The sequence below is a fragment of the Dreissena polymorpha genome, chromosome 8 (genome assembly GCF_020536995.1).
Source record: "Dreissena polymorpha isolate Duluth1 chromosome 8, UMN_Dpol_1.0, whole genome shotgun sequence".
In the NCBI taxonomy this organism is placed as follows: Eukaryota; Metazoa; Mollusca; class Bivalvia; order Myida; family Dreissenidae; genus Dreissena; species Dreissena polymorpha.
In genome coordinates, this window is record NC_068362.1 from 27,902,773 (window position 1) to 27,925,164 (window position 22,392).

The window sequence follows — 22,392 nt, forward strand, 5'->3', positions numbered from 1 at the left end:
ATTGAAAGCTATACCTGGAGCGTTCGTCTGTATATCACTGACTTCATCAGAAGAATGATTTCTACTGTTGGGAAACGTTAACACCGCTAATTGTCTTCTAATTTATTATCAATGTATAATTATGTATAACAGCATAACAACATACTTGTTTCGCAATTAAAATATTTAATAAATACAGGTATCTTACTGGTTTCTAATTTTCTTTCGCAAACTATTGTTGAATAGTTTAAATTTTGGCGCCACTAAAAAACTAGCCATTTTGTAGCAATTCTTAAATCACAGTCTAAACTGCATACACTTAGCTCTATTGTTACAATATGAATGCAAATATTAGAATGCATCATGTTATATCATCCATATTCTTTATTTAAACATTCAAATAACACATAACACAGTACATATATAAAAAGGTATGTGGTATTGTGTGGAGATACAAAACACTTCACACCATTTATTTGCACATAAAATAATAGTTACAAAAAAGTAATACTAAAACACTGTCATCAACCTACAGTACAAGAATATTTACGTATATGAAATTACAAAGTGGTGTTATTTTATTACCTTTTGCAAAATTAACAATGCTGGTTTTGTACTAGCTATAAAACATTTATCATGGATTAACAAGTAACAACCAATTTATTAATTACACAATAGAACGGAAATCATATTAATTGCATTATGCATTTACTAAACAAGCTATTTGCTACTGTTTAGAATTACTTAAAAAAGGGAGTCAAGGGCAGTTTTTCGGCAGGTCACAAAGGAAAAAATACCTGGAATAAGTAGCCAAAATGCATGTTTTTTAGCTTATAAAGTGTGAATATCTGCTTTATTTTAACATAGTATATCTTACTAAAAATAATCACACCAGGTACTTAGTGCTTTTACATACTTGTGGTAAGTTTTGTATTACTAGTTTGACATTTATTGGCAGACACTTGTCGATATACAGACTAAATTTGCATGGGAACTTTCATATTTTTTTCAGCATAATTGCCTTCAAATTGTTAATTTAACAACCCTTTGACATTGTTTGCACATCTGATCTTATTATACCATAGCTGATTTTTGTTTATAGATAGACAGATATTGACTTTTCAAAGTTCTATAAAAGTTCACACATGTTCCATCCAAGTAAACCAACAGAACCAATAAAGATCACCACCGATAATAACTGTGTGGATAGTTTGGAAATTTTGATAGTTCAGGAATCCCTTCTTTGTTGATTTCTGTAAACCAAAACTGTCAGTTTTGCTAGATAGAATGGCTTGTATGATGCCCAGCTCTTGCCTTAGCAGAACAGCTTCTAAAAACGGAAAACCAACAAATATCTTAAAATTTGATCAATAATGCAGACAATTTATAAATGTCTTGTCTTTTGTTGATTTCGAATCTGGAAGATTTTTTACGTAAGATTGTGGTACGAAAATCCAACGGTATCGGATTTTGTGGTTTTAGGCCTTAGTGATATGTAACATTTCGTGATATGTAACCTTTCGTGATATCGGTAAAGTGCGAGCAGACGAGGTGTAAATAAGTTAAAAATTTAAGCTAAAAGACTAAAAAGTTAGATCTGAATATCTTTAAATTTTGTGAATAAATGTGTTTCTGATGGATAACAACGACAACTTAACAGAATATTGCTCATGATCACACGTAAAACTTCTTTCTGAGAGCGAATGGAAAATGCGTCACAAATTCTGACAAATAAACAGTAGGGTGTCGTTATTGAAATACCGCGAGAATACTGGAAGAATAGAGATACCAACTATAATGTTTAAAACAAATAATTTTTTAACAAGCGTTTGTGATTTGTCAGGAGTCTTCGGCTTATACCCACTGAAGATGAGTATTCAGGGGAGATAATTGAGTAATGACTTAATTCTGGAACGGTTGCGAAGAAAAACAAATAATGCGAGAATATTTAGTGCGATTCGCTACACAATTATGATGTCATTGATATAATTTTTCCTGAGGTATGTATTTACATATGATTTAGCATATGTCAAAGTGTTTTTGATTTGTTCAATGTCATATATAGCATCGCGAAAATATATGTCGCGTAGCAAATTTTTTTTACACGCATCCCTATGTGGTATTCTTATGTAATTTTATGGCTTAAATTTCCATATGTATGAACGGTCAACACCCGCTTCGCGGGCTTTTGCCCGTATTATACCTATATTTTATCTTTTAAACAGAACCAGTCTGTATAAAACAATACTCGTGAAAACAGCGCTAGGTTACATACAACTATGAAAATAAATATTCGGAACCGAAATTTCCAGGGGTGGATCCGTACCCGCGAATCTGAAGTTGGATCCGATATCATCGGATATTTCGAGTGACCGTTGCAGCCCTAATATTTTTCTACTTGTAACAATATTTAAAAACCGAAGCATGTATCGTTACGTTGGATTGACGAAAAACGTAAACGAAAGTAATGAACAACGTTTGATTGAATGTTTATTCTAATCTTAATTATGTTATTTTTGCTGTCTAATATTTTTTGCCAAAAGTCTGTCCACGCCAACAGCATTTTGATTGATCAATACGCAAAGCTTTCCCCTGGAAATTTGGTCAGGCACATTGACACTGCAGCGAAGCAGAAGGTTGCCGCGGGTGGGGAGTTCTCCCATCAGCGTGTCTATTTGGTTTAACCTAAATCTCATAAGTTCTAAATAAAAATCCACACAACTTCGGAGCTTTTAAAACACACACTTGTCTTTTATTATCAAGTTATTTTCACTCAATCTATTTAATTCAGTTCACAAATGACAATACCATGCAAAAAAAATGCAATACAATGCAAAAGAGTATTTGAAAAAAACAACAACGGTGCACTTCATATTTAACCACAACTTGCACAAGTTACATATAAACATTCTATAAAGTTTAACAAACAAAGCACACAATAAGGTGTTTAAACATCAGTTTTACCATGAAGTACCAGAAACTCCTCTCACACGTGATGCAAATGTAACATAATTGCGATATTAATTTTACAACATTTTATTTCAACCTTTTAAGTCATGTCAAAATTGTTGACAGTTTCGTTGGGTCGCTACTATACATGACAATATCAATGATGCGTTACTTGCTGACTGCATAGTTCTCCGTCCTAACAAGAATTTTATCTTTTAAAAATAACAACCGCTACATGTTCAAATTGACGACAAACAGTTCATAAATCAAATCAATATACATAGTATATGTGTTTTGTGCAACGACAATGGCCATGGTTTGATAAACTACCAGTAATGCTCCTTTCATAACGCCTGTACACTGTTTAATGTTCATGGAAGTACATACATGTGCCAGGTACGGGGTTAAATTAAAATAATACAACATGGTTAAATAACTATCACATAACCTACGTTCAAATTCAGATTCCTTAGATTACACATACATGACTTCATCAGAATGATGAAATGTAATGTATATTTCATGTATAACATGTAAATATCATCCGAATTCATTCCTCATCCGAATATCGGTGCACATTATTTTTGTTGTACACATTTTGTCTATACAGTGCACTGCATTTAGCAAGATAATGTTCTCCAAGATCTAATATATTTATATATTTGTATTTACCTTGTGTTAAGTCCATTATATGCTGTTTGTTGTGAGAATAATCCAACATATTCGAAATTCCTGCACTGTCAAAATCGTTGCAGCAATGTATATTGATGACGTCATACGTAGGAATATGGTGGAGTGTTATTGCATGCATTTGACTTTAAAATGGGCTGTAAAATTATAATATTCACTCCTCTATTTGTATAAAAAGATGATATTTATTATAACTTGCAAACTCTTCATTTATATTAACTGTTAAAACATAATAGTTTGCAGGGAACTATTTGAGACGCTGAATGCGTAAGAATTTCTAAGTTTTAATGCTGCAGCATTTAATATTGTATTGTTATACATGCATATTTAAAGGTGTCTATTGTTTCAAGTCATCTAACTTATTGCCTTCTTTGATTAAGATGTGATATTTATGATGATTGTCGATTTATTATAATTAGAAGTATATTCTTGTTTACATGTAACTGCATTACTTCCATACATGGTGCAGGATGCTGCAGGATTGTGATTGGCTGCAGCTGAATCTTTGGCTGCAGCCAAATCTGCAGCATCCGAAGGGTATAAAAGGAGGTTCTCCGCACAGTTTTGGCAACAGTTGCTAACAACAAACATCACTGTTCGATCAATTGAAAACCCTTCCAAAAAGTAAGAAACAAACAGTAATACTTCATAAAACATTTTCATTTCATGAATTATAAGTAATAATCAGAATTTGTTTGTACATTAACTACTAACTACTGGTATTTAACTTAAACGAGCGTTTTTAGTATTTCATAAAATATCAGTACTATTTATGATATTGACAACCTTAAAGCAGAGCAACTGTTCACCAAACGTCCATCCTTTTTAAGTCAACTCTAACAGTCTAGAGATATTATTGTGTTATATAATATTTAATGCTTGTCTGAATAAAGATGCATTATGTAAAACGTTAAACGGTCTCCGTCTTCCTTCTAAGAGTTTGTTGCTGGACTCAAACTCAAACTACAATTGAGCGCATAGAGATGATCAATTGTATCTTACATGTAAGGTAGATTACAGAAACAATGCACAAAGCTAACATCTGCTTTATAGCTCAGTCCGGAGAAAATTTGGCGAAAGATTTCAGAAGAAAACACCGCACTTTACATTTTCGCCGACCGAATTGAAGCCGCCATCTGTTGAACGCATGCTATTACGCTTATTAGTTATATATAACATGATTTATCAACGTCTCTACGATGCTCCATATGGAATATCCGAACAGTCTAGCTCCAGATGTTCCTCTGCAGCCGTACAAACCGATAGTCTTTAGGTCCACTAATGAGACCACAAAACCCTGCCTGACTTTATAGAGAACAGGGCAGCTCCTGAATCCAGCCCGATTTCGCAGTCTGGTCTGGAGCTACGCTGGTCCCATATGGAATAATAGCCTTTTTCGCATGACGCGGCTAAATTAAAACGTATTCATAAGTTTTGTTTCTTTTTATCGCTTCGAAAAATCCACGTGTGTAACTGTCGTTTATTATTAATTGCGTTATTTGTAGAAATAGCAGTTAACAATTGAAACATGCCAGCAGTCGTTATGTTAAGAAGGAAATGTACTTTAGCCGCAAGAAGTACATTTCTTGTTTATAAAACGAGCAAACAAGGCAAGTTTATCTAAGCTATTTATGTAAACATGTTCTCCAAGTGAGTTATGCCGTATTTAATGTGCAGCTACGCTTGTTATCCCCACGCTTTTTGAAAAGCGTGGGGATATTGTGGTTATCCCCGCCGTCTGTCCGTCCGTCTGTCCTGGCCTATGTCTCCTTCTACACTATGAGCAATAGAACCTTGAAACTTACACACATGGTAGCTATGAGCATATGTGCGACCCTGCACTGTTTGGAATGTTGATCTGACCCCTGGGTCAAAAGTTATGGGGGTTGGGGTGGGGCCGGCTCAGAGATTTTCACTCATTTTTTTATATTATTTTACATTAACTTCTTCATTTCTACACCGATTTACTTCAAATTGATACTGAACATCTCTTATGACAATACGGTCAATCTCAACTATGCATGGCCCCATTACCAAACCTGGGGCGTCCCGCCCACATAGACCACGCCAACCCAAAATTGCCTTTTACTATAATTTCTTCATTTTTACACCGATTCACTTCAAATTGATACTGAACCTCTGTTATCACAATACGGTCAATCTCAACTATGCATGTCCCCATAACCAACCCTGGGGCGCCCCGCCCACATAGACCACACCCACCCAAAATTGCCTTTTACTAGAATTTCTTCATTTCTACACCGATTCTCTTCAAATTGATACTGAACTTCTCTTATGACAATACGGTCAATCTCAACTATGCATGGCCCCATTACCAACCCTGGGGCGCCCCGCCCACATAGGCCACACCCACCCAAAATTGCCTTTTACTAGAATTTCATTTCTACACCGATTCACTTCTAATTGATACTGAACTTCTCTTATGACAATACGGTTAATCTCAACTATGCATGGCCCCATTACCAACCCTGGGGCGCCCAGCCCACATAGGCCACACCCACCCCAAATTGCCTTTTACTATAACTTCTTCATTTCTACACCGATTCACTTCTAATTGATACTGAACTTCTCTTATAACAATACGGTCAATTTCAACTATGCATGGCCCCATTACCAAACCTGGGGCGCCCCGCCCACATAGGCCACACCCACCCAAAATTGTCTTTTACTATAACTTCTTCATTTATACACCGATTCACTTCTAATATATACTGAACTTCTCTTATGACAATACGGTCAATCTCAACTATGTATGGCCCCATTACCAACCCTGGGGCGCCCCTGGGTCAAACATGCGGCGTGGGGATACGCGTCGGCCTCTGCCGCGCCATTTCTAGTTTAGTTAGTTTATTCGCCATTTTCAACACTATGTCAGTCAAATCGAGGCAGTCAGTAAGCCACCTCACACTTCCTGTCATTAATGGCTTATCAGTTGAGCCTTGTTATGAGAAAACTGGGCTTAATGCATGTGCGTGAAGTGTCATCCCATATTAGCCTGTGCAGTCCGCACAGGCTTATCAGGGACGACACTTTCCGCCTTAACTTGATTTTCGGTAAGGAACATTCTTGAAACTAAAAATACCATAAAAGCGGAAAGTGTCGTCCCTGATTAGCCTGTGCGGACTGCACAGGCTAATCTGGGACGACACTTTACGCACATGCATTAAGCCCAGTTTTCTCAGAACGCGGCTCAGTATTAAGTGCGCATGCGTATGCCAGAAACTGACAACTGTAAGACTTGAATCAAGAGGTTGGGAGACAATGGTCGCACGAATGATTACATAATCCGAACAAAAGTTCTGTAGACGCGTTTAATGTGCAATAAATTGAAATTAAGCTGTCCGGGCTCATCGGTTTGTTTGTAATGTTAGTTGTAGAAGTATTCGCCCACAAGATCTATTCAAAATATTGAATAATGAAAAGGCAAAATTATACCAAAGTTTCATACATTTTGTTTTCATAACTGGTTTACAAAATACATTATTATGTCATTCTCTGGATTTTCGAACGTTTTATCGATACTTAGAATAAGACTTTTGATTAGATAGTAATTATTGTTTTACGTGCAAACTTATTTATAATCAAATGGATAATGCTTAACTAAAAACGAATATTCTCTAGTGTTTTTTTCTGCATTCCGTAGATAACAAAGAATCGCTAAAATCTGTTAAAGTATGTATTGTATTGTTGTTTTGTTTTCTGCGAACTGATGTACACTATTTGAAAGTGTATAAAGTAAATCAAGAAGCACAATCAAAGTCACTATAGCTTTATTGTTATATCGAACAGTCAGAATTCAATTAATTAGACTAAACACCCAAGTATATGGGGTTCATGTGCAAATATTGATGATAAGCAAAACATAAATAAACTTAACTGGTACTAATATACAACATCATTTACATGTGCAAAAACAGTCCGTTTAAGAATTACTGAGAAAAATACAACAGAAGCGGAATGTTTTTTCATTCAATCATTGGTAGGTTAAAAACACGCATAAAATAACAAAACAATATGTAATGTCATAGCGTTCCAATGACCTTTGCATTAGCAAAGCTTATGAACATATTAGAACATTTTCCCCCAAAAAGTCATCAAAAGGGTATTCCTTCAATCAAGTAATACTGTATAATAGCATGCGGGAAATGTCAATGCCATTCTCAATAACAAGTTTATCCCATACAAATGTCACTATTTTCGAGCAGTATGCGACCGATAATATCGAACTCAGAATATCATATTCCGAGGTCATATTGTACGCTTCCGTGATCGGCAGTTTCCGTTATTTTGTTCCGGAACGTTCGGAGTGTTCCGCATTTGTACCGCAAATCCCGATTACTGATTTCAAAGTTCATCAACCACCCGTTCATACGAAGATCTTAGAGGTCTTTTCGGAAACTATCCATCTATTGGAAGGCTCCGAACTTATAAGAACATTTTCGTCAGTGTTCGTACATTTCCGTCAATGTTTGTCAAGAATCGTCATCAAGGCAAAACAGTTTTTTTTAAACAGTTTTTTTTCATTAGACAATTCCTTTACTGGACGATTTAATTTCCGCGCTGGAAAACTATGTTTTGCGCGTCCACTGTAGACAAGACAGGGTTTCAAATATCACGGCCCCAGCGCTAAGTTCCACAAGATGTTGCCCGGCATTTGAAGGTCAGTCTGAAAGAAGACAAAATACCAACTTTACAGTTTGTAACAGTAACTTAAATGTTAAGAATAATGAACACTATTACACTCGTAAATAAAGTTTGTAAAAAATACTATGGTAGAATATAAAATTTATGATTTAATACTGTTGGGATATTTGTTAAAACATGCAAGGGGACAATAGAGGGAAAAATTAAAAACGTGATATAATATCGACTTCAGTCTTTAATTGTTTAACTATGTACTCGAATTTACTATTATGTACTTGAAACGTCCTAAAATAGAAATAAACAAAATTGCACGATCCGTTCAAGTGAGGACAACGTACCCGCAAAAAGATTGTTCTCCCAAAATTGCTCCAGTCTCTGACATTGCCTTCGTTGTCGTTGGAACGTCTGCGTACAACCTGGAACTCTTCCAAGTGTTACTTCTCCACAGAATTCCGCACTAGAATAACCTGATCATCAAGTGATGTAACTGGTGTTCTAGCGAATTCTCGGGCCTGAAAATAAATCCACAAGACAGTGTATATTACAATCCGTGTCTCTATACTTTTAAGACGAAATAGCTCATATGAACGTAAATGTGATTTAATGTTCTGGTCTGAAACACATCAACTCAACCGAATGAGAGTTCGCTATTTGCAAGTTATTGAACAAATGGTTTGTGATTCGTTTAAGGGATTTTTAAGATTAAGTTCATGTGTTTTAAATTTTTTGGTTTAATGTGTTAAGTGTTTGGTCTTTATTTAATCTAATGAAATATCAAAGCTTTCTTAAGAAATTATAAACTTACTGAGAATAAGTCATATCCTTGCGCAAGAAAGGAAGTGACATCACGGCTCAAATCGGTATCTCGACGCAGCCATGCGGAACGATTCCGCCAAGCATGAAGTTCTCGCAGTAGTCGCTGACAAACTGGTCGTCGTTGCTAGGTGACCGCGCGTGCATCACCAGTAGACAACTGAAGTCGGCCGATTGTGCGCGGTCTTTTTGGTCCTTGCTCGCAGCAGACGTGAAAATCGTTGAAATTTTGGTGGGGCAGTCAACCTGAAGAAGAGCGGGTGGTAAATGTTAATTGACGAAGGCGCCAAGTTTTTTCCACAAAAATAAAAAAAGCTTATTTATTTTTATTTTATGTATTATTTTCGCATACATGCAATACATTAGCTTCAAATGAGATAAAGGCACCAACAGTTACATGTGTTTAATCCCATACAATGTTGTGATGTGTATGTTGTTACAGACAGAAAATGTATAACATTGGATCAATAAAACAACTCAATATGTTTTTCGATACTGATTCGATTTAGTAGAGCTCTTTAAAATTAAACAGAATGCGATAACAGTGTAGCCGTAATGTCCCACAAACAACTCATTAAATTGCTCTAAAAATTCATTAGTGCGGGAAACATAAATACAACTGTTACCAAATAACAAAAACGTAACGGTTGTTCGCATGAATGTACTACAGTATTTATTTATCGGTGATTGATATACGCCTGTCGCATGTAGCAATTACGTACAAAGGTCTATATCACTCTGGGTCGAATCTGTGACCTAGTGTACTTTTGCAAAAGGATATTTATTTTTAGCTAACATAATTACTATGAACATCTTCAATAATGTTGGTTCGTTTTTTGACCAATAAAACTTTGAAAGGACAGCTTTTTGCATATTGAATGAATGGGAATTTTGATATTGCATCCGTTTCGAAACGTAATAAACATGTAACAGGGGATAAATCGTTTGTCACAAGGAAAGAAAACGGAAAAGTTTAAGTACGTGTATTTACCTATTGTCTCTATAATGCTTAAATCAACTTGGATCAAGTTTCGATATAACAGAGCGTACTTACAATTTGACAGCATTTCGATATAACAGAGCGTACTTAATTTGACAGCCTACCATGTAGCATTTTACCTATTTAAAACTCATAATACAACGCGTCGAGAGTATTAATAATGAATTATATCAGCACCTTTAAACAACGAACATCATTTTCTCTGCAAAAAGCCTCGATCAGTGTGTGCTGAATCCGCAAGGAGGCGTCCTTGCCTTTTCCAACCGGAAGTATGCAAACCATCACGCTGTCAGCGTCCCTGAAACAAGCAAACAAAACGAAAGTTGCAGGATTTCCGTTCTTATATCTTTTAAAACTTTAAACACATTTGATCTTTCATTGATCTGTGAGTCTGATAATCAACTTGTATCTTGCACATTAACTGAAACATGGCGTAATCTTCAGGACGTGCAGTTGAAACTACATGTCTCACGTTGAAAGACTTTGTGTGGCGTAGATTTAAATAGGAGCCGCGTTCTAAGAAGACTTGGCTAAATGCTTGTGCGTAAAGTGTCGTCCCAGATTAGCCTGTGCACTCCGCACAGGCTAATCAGGGACGACACTTTCCGCTTTTATGACATTTTTTGTTTAAATGAAGTCTCTTCTTAGCAAAAATCCAATTTAGGTGGAAAGTGTCGTCCCTGATTAACCTGTGCGGACTGCACAGGCTAATCTGGGACGACACTTTACGCACATGCATTAAACCCAGTTTTCTCAGAACACCACTAAAATAGTATCTCGACACCTCTTCGTGATGAAACGTCAAAAGTCAAACCATCATTAATTTCCTTTAAACAAGTGTAATGCAATGAAATGTTAAAGAAATCACCTACTTTATGCAAAATATAGAAAAATTATCAACAGCAACTACTCAAGTATTGCGCAATACTTCAGTCTCGTGACACCTTGACATTGCCCTTGAAACAAGGGCGTATAGGTGAATCAACCAATGTTTACATCACGTCTCTCTCCAAAGAGATAAATAAGTCAATAGTTTGTAGTGGTCCAATTTATGTTTGCATTCCATCCAACTGCGCGTCGATAAATGGCGTTTTATACCGCATATCGGATTAACATGCATAAACAGTGCAGTGCAGTAAATGTATGTGAGATTCGTCAACATCTTTTCCTCTTAAGACATTCCTGTTCGACAATGGGAAAGAACCTGTGAACTGCTCAAGCATGTCTTGGAATACACTATACGCACAAGTGATAGGCACTTAGGCCCCGTTTTCCGCAGCGTGGCGTATATGTCTGCTTTAAACAAACTCACCTCTCGAGTATGTCGACGCAGCGGAAGATCCCGGAGATGATCCGGTCCTGCTCCATAGCTTGCATAAGGCTCATTTTCACGGCTTTTCCTATAGTTGTCACTTTCCTGAAAATATACAACGACGCTTTTTGCAACGACCCTCGTAATGTAAGCGTTATTATATGACGGATCCGCAACGAGTCGCACTTGAGTTGGAACATTCCAGAAATGTTCAAACATCAAATGATGTTGCCATTATTACAAGAACCTCTTCACATGTTTAATGTATATGCCAATAATGAGCGTTTTTACAAACTTTCTCAAACTGGTGGACATTCCCTCGAGTTGTTCACATTATTGCTACAATGACCTTTCATTGTGGCAAATGTTCTCAAACCGTCGCAATGTTCTAAAACCGTGGCATGTGTTAATTTTCACTGGAAAAATCTGGAAGACAATATGTGTTGCGAATACAAAAAGGAGCTCAATATTTGCAAAAGGCCAAACTTGTTTTGCTTAGCCCTGTTGCATGACATGCTAAAAGCAAAATATTAGTAAAATGTCACAAAAATCAAAATCGCCGAAAAACAAAACGTTAAGTACATACGCATGTTATTGTCATTATGTAACACCAAATGTTTACATGTACTACGTAACTTCCATTTACATAAACACGTTTTGTTATCTCATAATGAAAGGAAAACATAGTTTTAAAGTCCACCGACGAATTTCTCGAAGGTAACGAAGGACGCAATCCAAGCGTGAACAAGACCAAAGCCTTTATATGTTAAATAAAATTACTCTTACATTTTTTTGAAGATGCCTTAAATCCAGTAGTTTAAGTAAACACACCTTTTTCACAGTATATTATTCGCGAATCGGATTTGAATTACTTCTTGACTCTACTATTCATACTGTTTTTTCTGGACTACTGTAGTTAGTAAGTATTGTATATTCCGAAGCAATGACTTATTTCACATCACTTCATTCAATGTGCTTTACACTAATGCGCAACAAATCAGAAATGCGGCTCGTAAAATGATTATTAATAGTTATTTTCCGCCTGCTCGTATCTCGATCGAATTCACGCGCGATAGGTTTTCAAATTTGTTACATGCTTTTCATTTTAGTAACGGAAAGTTTACCAGGAAATCACCCGGTGTAGGAGTAAAAAATCCCCTTACTTCTTGGAAGTTTGGTGCGGTATTTTTCAGCGGAAACGACCAATAAAGTATGTTCGGTTATTTTGTTAGCAAGGAACACTTTCGCATTGTGTTGCCGCTGTTAACGAAATACAATGCGAAGGCGAATACAACCGGAAAGCACTATTAAAACTGCCGGCAAAATGCCACGATGCATCTTTGTTCCGGATATTGAAATAATTATACGAGTTTCTCTATCTGTATACAGATCTTGATATGAGACGTGTTCTGAGAAAGCAGTCCGCACAGGCTAATCAGGGACGACACTTTCCGCCTACATTGGATTTTTGCTAAGAAGAGACTTCATTTAAACGAAAAAATGTCATAAAAGCGGAAAGTTTCGTCCCTGGTTAGCCTGTGCGGACTGCACAGGCTATTCTGGGACGACACTTTACGCACATACATTATGCCCAGTTTTCTAAGAACACGACTCATATATACTGTTTTATTATTTGCACCAAAATAGCAGTCCCGCGCATTTAAGTCAAATGTAACACTTAACGCTAAATATATCCTGTTTGCACATTAATAGACTTTGCATTTTGAATTGATTCCATCGTTCAGTATGTGGTTAAAACCTACGCAAACCAAATATGATTTCACATTCGGATTTTATTGGATATCGTATTAAGAATTATGACACTTTGTTAACAACCATTACATTGGGAGTGTTTAACATCAACATACATCTGCCTACGCTGGGTTTGCAACCTTAACCCATTTATGCCTAGCGTCTAGAAAATTGGCCTAGGCAAACAGCGTAGATCCTGATGAGACGCCGCATCATGCGGCGTCTCATCAGGGTCTGCGCTGTTTTCTTAAAGGAATTTCTGTAAATAATATTCTAAATATAGAATAAATATACTAGACACCCCTAATTTTTGGAAATAAATTGATTCAATTTAGAAGGATGGGAGAGTCCACTAGGCATAAATGGTTAAGCTCACCTCAAGATATTATATTATAATACAATCACATCTCCATTATTTTGCACACATGCATCATTTAACAGGTGGCGCAAGTTTAAAGCGGGTATATACGATCTTGTCAAATATTTAGTAATAAATATAAAATGTGTAAAAAACTTATTATACATATATTTCAATATAAACTAAAATAAAAGTTAAGAAGAACATGTGTCGAAAAATGCTAAATAAGCCAGATATTTAATTCTGAAATCGAAAAAGGCTGTACAGCCGAATTCGCCAGCATATATATCATGCATGTACGATGTGAATCTAAATTTAGTTTAACGGTTCATTTGAAATTTCTGCAGCGATATCGATTCATACGACACATGAACACTTACAAAAAAGACGAATGCGTCGGTTATTGTAGGAAAATAATTACGAATTATCTTCGTCACAATCGGCTCGGGGCGCTAATTTGTATTTGCTGTATTTTATGAAATTCGTCTTAAATGTATCATTTTTCTTGCATAGTGTGTGTTATTATAACATATTTGTATCAATATTTTACAATTCAGCACATATAAAAATCGTATATACCCGCTTTAATACAGCGCGTTGATGTATTTTTTCATAGAATGAGCTTATCTGGCACATTGAAAGCCAACGACTGTCTCTGTATTGTGTAAAAGCATTAATGAACCACCGAGAAATGTCCCAGAACAGACTTCACATCACGTTTTCCGTTGCATTCCAGACCAGACATAGCTTCATATACAAGAACCGCGCTCCAGACAATATTCATTCATTCGCATCGTCTCACCTTGAGTCATAGTGAAAAAATAACTATTCATATAACGGCGAAGGTCGCCAAATGGAGATAAGATCAATGAGTAGATCATGTAGGAAGAGTTCTTGGAATCATGTTCACACCTTTGGCGTACGATACGTGGACGTACGATAAAGAGTGCCGATGTGTCAATGGTTGGAGAACGGTGTAAATGTATACAGAGTTAACAGCTACGAGTATATTATAAGAGAACTTTCGAGAGAATTCGAATTATATACACACATACACAACTCATACAGTTAAACATATATGCAATAGATATTCACTAGCAATTCCAACAGTTTCACGCAATTTTAATTATGTACCCACTGGTGCGTTCTAACTGATGTCTCGTAATGTCAATCTTTATTTAAGATATATTAACTCGGAGACTTATATTTGTATAAATAGTTTTATCTTTTAAATATATAACGCAACAAAACAACAGTTTTCGCCTACGTGTCCTACATGTTTACTTCTTATTAACTTGATTGTTAGGGCGAAGTGTCTCGAAGCTTCACTTTTTATCGTTCGTCTAAATTGCATAACCGTGCGTCTCATATATATTACCTCCCTTAACCCATTTAAGCCTAGTGGACTCGCCCATCCTTCTAAACTGGATCAATTTATTTCCAAAATTAGGGATGTCTAGTATATTCATTTCTATATTTAGACCTCGAAATTCCTTTAATCAAACAGCGCAGACCCTGATGAGACACCGCATCATGCGGCGTCTCATCTGGGTCTACGCTGTTTGCCAAGGCCTTTTTTCTAGACGCTAGGCATAAATGGTTAAAAGCACGAACGGTCGACCAGGCTTGCATCATTCGTATTCATCATCCATTAAACTTTTCGTACATAATAATTATACTGCGTGCCCTTTTTAACACTCGTGCAGGCGACATGACCTCAGCAGAATATGCGAACATTTGGTTGTCGTATTTTACTCCTTTGTAGATCGACCACAAAGACACACTTCATTCTTTTAAATGAGTAATTTAAATCAGGAAACGATGTCTACAAAGCGATCAACATACGCAGTATTACTAACCCAGTCAGACAAAAAAATAAAGAACTACCGTACTCACTCAAGCGTGAGCTTAATCAGTCCATCCCGCCGACAGGTTGCTTTGTTCGGAAAACTACTTTCATCATGATCAGAGCAAGTTTCGGCATGATTATTCGTCGAAAGGCAGACGCAACGCATGCTATTTAACAAGGATTACGCCTACCTGTATGTTTTACAAGGACAACTCGTGCGCGCACGTGGCGATATCTGCAGATGTTACTAGCTTGTACGCAGACGATAAAAGCGACCCTTATTTACGGCGTATGTTGGATAATTTACTACCTGTAACGCGTGCAAATTGTATAGTGTTCAAGGAAATTAATACGAATCAAGTTATGTGTCAACATACGGTAATATGTTTAAATAATGCGACATGGTAAAATATCTACCAGATAACCTACAATAAAATTCAGACAATGATTACATTAGACTGTTGCATGCCACGGCTTGCAAAACCCACACTGCTACCATATGGTTCATAGCTCAGTAAGATTAATTTTGGCCACGCTATAAGAAAACAATAGCTGTTCTGCAGTCAATATTCACGCCTACTGAGTTCAATCCGCCATCTGTTGAATGCAAGCGATGACGATATCAGTTTTTTTTCCAACTTGTTTTTCAATCAACGTTTGCAAAATGGTTTAAAAAACATACTGTATTTTTTTTTGATAACTTGTATACAAAATGTTATACAAGTGTTTTAGATGATGCTGTACAATTTTAAACATCAGTGCTGCTGATGCTTCTATTGCTGCTGCTGATGATGATTATGCAAATGATAACAAAACTTTATGACCAAACAGATAATACACCGAGTCACCAATATCATTGGTTCGAATACAAACGAAGTAATTATGTTAACGTGAATATATGACCATACCCTAAGATTGTGATAAGCCATGGTTATAATACAAATATACAATATTTCACAGAATAATTAGTTTGCGTAACTCATAAGCCCCCAAGATATAACAATAATGTCCCTGACTATCGAAATTGCTGATGTCAACGACACCTGGAGACCCGAGAGGTTCGATGACTTCCGAGCAAGGTATAATAAACTAACATTCAATACACCCATGACAACATCGGGCAATATCCTCAACAAACAGTCTTAACAGTTCCATTACTTATGCAGCTGCATGCATATTGACTATCGACGTTTTGGAAAAGCTGCCACGCTGTCCAAATTGAAATATGGTATCCATGCTGCATGCACAATGCTGATGCAACTGTTAACATATGCGCCACATAATCCTCCTAAGAAATCAATTATTAACCCAATGCACTCAGTGCAATCTATTCGTCTTTAATCATGTAAGTTTCGATCATTCATCGAGAGCAAGTGAAGTAAGGTAGAAACAAAGAAAATAACATTTAACGATATGACCCAGATACCTTTTGAGCACATGACCTGAATCAGCTGATGGCATTAGTTACGCAAAGAAAACTGCAGAACGCAAACAGATGCAAAATATCTGAAAAACATGAATTACACTTACGTATTTGCTTGCTCCATATGTTGTTGATTTTCTGTATATGTCATTATAAATCCACACAATTACAAAATTTTATTTGTTCTCTTTGTTCACTTCGTTCCCAACTAGATTCGCTCTATCGCTCTAAACACATGTGCGTCTACTTCGGCAGTCGTACTAAATTTAACCATGCTCGCTTCGAGACAACGAGTATATTCGATACGGAGGAGTTTTCATCGTGGCTGTTTTCTGATTGGTCGATTTCATCTCCGGTTCGGTCGCTCAGTTCGTTGTAGTCTATCGATACATGATTTAAAGTTCTTTGTTGTTTTCTTTGTATCGGTCCGTGCCGTCTACAGAATAAATTCGGTCACGTCTGCAAAGATGACATAAGTACTGGTTGTTTTTGTTTCCAACTGTTTTAAAGAAAATGCGTCTCAGATCTGTTTAAATTTCGGAATTGTCGAAATGATGTTTATATAGTAGAATCATTACCACACAGTTAAATATGTATTTATTATTTATAGAGCTATGTAGGCTATAGGATCTGGCACGAGTTGTCATATCATATCATTTCCTGGACGAGCTTAATAAAATATGGTATGAAATGACAACGAGTGTCAGATCTTTTTTATCACATGCTTTTGAATGAGCAAATCAAATAAATATTAACACAAACATAATGATACATCCCGAATGTTGTTTATATTTCGTGACGTCATTTGACGTTGAAACGTCATTTTAACAAAAATAACAAAATGCGATTGGTCAATCGAACGAAAACTAAGCCAATGAACACGCTTAACAAGTATATTACACATGTGTAAAATAAAAATATTCGTAATGGTTATATTACATGGGAAACAGGGTTTGGCATGTGATGATTTTTTTATGTTATGGCATACTAGTGCTCGATTGGTCATTGTCGGCTCGTGTACTACTTACATGTTTTTACATGTACCCCGGGTACTCTTAAGTATACTTAATTTCATTTACCCCGAGTACGGTCGATATACTTAACCGTACCCGGTCGATATAAGACTAGACCCGAGGTGTGTTCCCGCCCAAAATCCAATGTCGTAAAACGCGCTACCGATTACCGAAAAACGATATTGTTTCTCTTAAACAAACTTCTCTTTAAAGAAAATGCATCAACATGCTTTTTGAGTATAAGTTTCGATAAAATAGAGGCCATTTAACAGAAAATTGACGTAGCGTATCCCGGGTACTTTTACCAATCAAATATAAGACTATACCCAAGATTATTCCCGACAAAATTCCGATGTGCGAAACATTACAAAATAAAAATCCCTTTCGAAAAAAAACTGACTTAATATTCTTTTTAAATATGAGTTTTGATTGTATACAGATTATTTTACGGAATATTGACATAAATATAAAAATAATTAATTTGAAAAATAAGAAGAAGCCGACAACGACGAATTAAGCGTTGGATTGAACGGGTTCATTTTAGTATATTTTCCGTACCCGGGGTACATTGTAGTATACTTAAAAGTACCGGATGTTCTTTTAAATAGTACCCGAGTTGACAATGACCAATTGAGCACAAATACAGTATTCATTTCGGCTTGCTCGGAGTGACTGATTTATTTTGATGCTTTGTTTATGTTGTTGTTGTTTATGGGGCTGGGATAATGTCTCAGAGACGTGTTTTCAATCAATGATGTAAGAAAAAACACACTAGAACTGTCTTCCAAATGGACAAAAATGTATCCTGTTACTTTGGGAAAGTATTCGAATAAAGAAAAAGTTTAGTTAATGTTATTTGATCTTTTCAAGTCTTCACTATGTTAACTGTAAAATCCCGTTGTAGTTTTATTAATGTCAAAATAACCTTTGTAAAACCGTGAACAGTTTTGTTCGATAACAATTAGGTTTAATTATATTTCCGGTATCTACTACGCGTAAAATGATGCGGAAAGAAATATAAGTATATTTTGTACTTGCCTATTGTCGTGTATTTATTTGTTAAAATTTTTAGTTGCGTTTTGAATAAGGACCTGAATCAGCTCACGATAACTGAGTTTATTTTTTATTTTCCACCACCCATTGTTAAGTGTTCTTATAGCTACTATGTTGCGAGTTGACGGTTAACGATTTGCTGTTTGGGTTTTGTTTTTCCAAAGAGCTAGTTTCGTATTTCATCAAAATTAACAACTACAATGATTATAAAGCAATTTTCTAGCATACCATTCGAAGAGTTTGCGATAGCAAAGGAATACATTTATCCTCTTTATACATCAAACTGTACATTTTATAAGGGATTTTTTTAGTTTCGTTATACCGTTCATGTGGGATTTGTAGTAACAACGGTTGGGTAGAGATTTTTTAATTGGTACATTACACATTAACACGAACAAAAGATTTAAGTCTGCGATACACTACTTATATACTGTGCATTTGAAACCATCAAGATTTTTTTTAATGTTTTGCCTGGTGCAATATAGTTTCTGTATAGTCTTTATACAAAAATCGTTTATTACGAATTACGAGCACATTTTCATTGAAAACAAGTGCAAGCCTCGCACATGGAGCACGTGCGTGCGAACGCGATAGACTCTTACGGCATACTTAAAAAAAAACCTATCCCTGTCGTTATGTACTATCAGGTTTCTATGGATACGTGATGATTGTACTAAATTAAGCGACAAAGAATGTGTACGGCCATCTGATCAATGACCCGTCGACTCCGAATCGACACTGGTCGCCTGAGAAATGTAAGAACATTGACGGTCGATGCATATTCTGCATGTAAATGTAGTCCAGTCATTCTAGCCTTAAAATGGCTAAAGGTAGAAAAAATTGCAAAAGAATTTATTTGTTTGTTTTTAGGTATTTTAATATACGTAGAATTGCATGACAAGGTTAGAAATTACTTTTCTTTGGCGGAAAGTGCTCAAATTTGTAACGAAACAACATGCCTAGAACTTCAGCTGAAACCAGTGGAAATTTACAAAATTGCTTATATGAAATGCATCTGGCCAGTAAGTATTAGTTTTCATAGTTTTTGAAGCATAGACGACATACAAAGCATGTCTAGATGCCGGTGATGATTCTTAAATTGACTTCTCTTTTTATTTTGATCATATTTATCGTATGTCGTGGGTCAATTTACCCCACCCACTTCTTACAAACAGGTCCATTGTAAACTCAAGATCATTCTTCTAAGAAGATAATTCATTGCAACCAGAAACATTTATGCAGCCCAAGAATATCTAATTTAAGTAAAAATAAGCAACTAATTTTTTACTTAAATTCCTTTTAATATATTCATGGTTAATATAATGTGAAGACAATATATACTTCACACCTTTTATATGAAATGCATATTAAAATAAATGTACATAAATTGTCGAAAACCATATTTTTGACAAGCTTATATTTTCTATTTGTTCAATATGGAATTAAAGATCATATATTGATTTGATGTCGTTTAATAATATTATTATTAAATGAATGATTAAAGTATATTTTATATTTCAAAATTTTCCACAGATACTCTATTTTGGATACTTATCATAGAAAATAAACATCCACAATCAAATACACTCATTGGCAAATCTGGCGTTGTCTAATTTGAAACAATAAATGTATATGCACACACTAAACTAACTGCATTCTTAATGCAATATATAATTATTTAAATTTATACTTCTTTGCTTATATACATATTGCATCAATTATATCGTGCGAATGCTATTTAGTACAGAAATATACAAATAAATGATGTGCATAATTATTGAAATACCTGAATGGTTTAAAATATTATCTTAAATGCATTGAATCCTTTCACAATTTTTTATCTCTCTATACAGGTCGTTCATATGAAACGTTCAGGTTTCAGACACAAGGTCGTCATCATCATTGACGGAGGAGGAGTTTGAACAGTTTCCTCGACAGTTCCCACAGCCTTGTGAACATTCGAGTCCATGTTTTCTACACGTGCATCGTTTTGAGTCACAACTTTGTCGGCAATTACAGCGTATGACTTTGAGTAGATGTTCAGGAGCAGGCAGCAGATGTGTCCTTACTGGAATCAATTTGTTGTTGGATATTTCCCAGCCCCAATCTACTGCATCCAGATTGTTGTTTCCTCGCCATATCTGTGTCTGTAGGTATGTGCGCAGTGAGTGAAAGCGAAAGGCAGCCGTGGTCGGTGGTAATGTCTCTACTTGGACGGATGTTTTACTTGTGCAAACCTTCTGGGTGAACTTCCGGAATCTCAGGATATCGAGCCCTTCAGAAGGAACACCGTTGTTGAGAAGAATCATTGCCTCTTCACTACGAGTTGTTATTTCGTTAACGTCTGGTTCCTCTTCATTAAATATCGCAATGGTCCGTCTGAATTCGGAACTGGTTTTGAACAACTTTAGTACGGCTTCCTTGCTGATACCATGTATCCTAGAAGTCGTATCACAACCTGTGTATGCATGTATGAACGGAAGCATGCTGCATAACTCTGGTCCAAGTACAGTTTTCGTTTTCTTGATATCCCAGACTTTATTTGCCTTATTTGCTCGCCTTATATCTGATTTATAAAGCAGATTGTGACTTGAATCGTCCCCATGGTGACACAATAATACAAGCACGTCAGTGTCTTCACCGACAACGACCGTCTCATGCGATGTTGCTTCTTGAACTGCAGTGCTTACTATCAACGTATCAGCGTCATCGACTGCTTGTATTGCATCCACGTTGTTGTCTCTCAGGTATTTGCTCAGGATGGTTAGAAAGTTCTGCTTGTTTTCTGTGTTGTTGAGGAATTTTTCCTTATCTGACCTGAACGTCGTATCAAGGTTAAATAATGCCTTTGTCCCTATTTTTCCCTTCGTTCGCCTCATATGTGTAACATCCTTGAGACTTGGTGAGGAGGAATACCCGTCAAACACAACTTTTGCTCTGTTGCCATAGTGTTGTTGAATACTTCGAAGGTATTGTTGGCATATCTGCTGAAATGTACTGTTTTTCTTCCATGGAACACGTTGCAGCAATGACCCACCATCTAAAACATATGTTGGTGATTGTGGGAAGGTGTTAGCTTGACAGTCACCCATATTCCAAATAGCTTCGGATAAATTCGGTTTGTTAGCCTCTCTTAGAAGTCCGCTTTTGTCAAACATAGACGATGGAACTTGGCACAATTCATACTTGAATATATCTGGCATATTTGGCATGTTTCTGTCAGCAACAGTTATGAGACGCTGAAACAAAAGTTGTGGATCGACTTCTATCAGTTCATCATCAACTTTCAGAGTGGACTTGACATTCATTCTCACAACTTGGTCTGCTCTTCTAAATGTATACACATCTACATTTTTGTCTTTCATGTCCTTTAAAACACTGCTTCCAACGTCCTTTGCTTTGTCAATATTTACGTTCAGTTCAGCAAATACACCGGTTTCAATGTTTCTTAGATCTTGCACAGCCTCGTCAAACGGGTTTCTCTCTGACAGAAACTTGATTATAGTTCTAGTGTCTGTACTGTCCTTTGAGTTTCT

At 36.2% G+C, this 22,392-nt stretch overlaps 1 protein-coding gene across 2 annotated transcripts; it reads right to left on the reverse strand.

Moving 5' to 3' along the window:
* Positions 1-7,392: 7,392 nt before the first annotated feature.
* Positions 7,393-17,518, reverse strand: LOC127841107 (growth arrest and DNA damage-inducible protein GADD45 alpha-like). 2 transcript variants are annotated; one of them, XM_052369674.1, is made up of 6 exons: positions 16,898-17,518; positions 11,409-11,513; positions 10,274-10,394; positions 9,089-9,342; positions 8,622-8,795; positions 7,393-8,305 (listed from the first exon to the last, which is right to left on the reverse strand). In XM_052369674.1, exons 1-4 carry the CDS (start codon positions 16,939-16,941, stop codon positions 9,136-9,138), a joined length of 477 nt encoding a protein of 158 aa, XP_052225634.1. In that variant the 5' UTR covers positions 16,942-17,518; the 3' UTR covers positions 7,393-8,305; positions 8,622-8,795; positions 9,089-9,135. The 2 variants fall into 2 exon arrangements, with proteins under 2 accessions (XP_052225634.1, XP_052225633.1); XM_052369673.1 differs by lacking the exon at positions 16,898-17,518 and adding an exon at positions 15,415-15,540.
* Between the last annotated feature and the right edge of the window lie 4,874 nt (positions 17,519-22,392).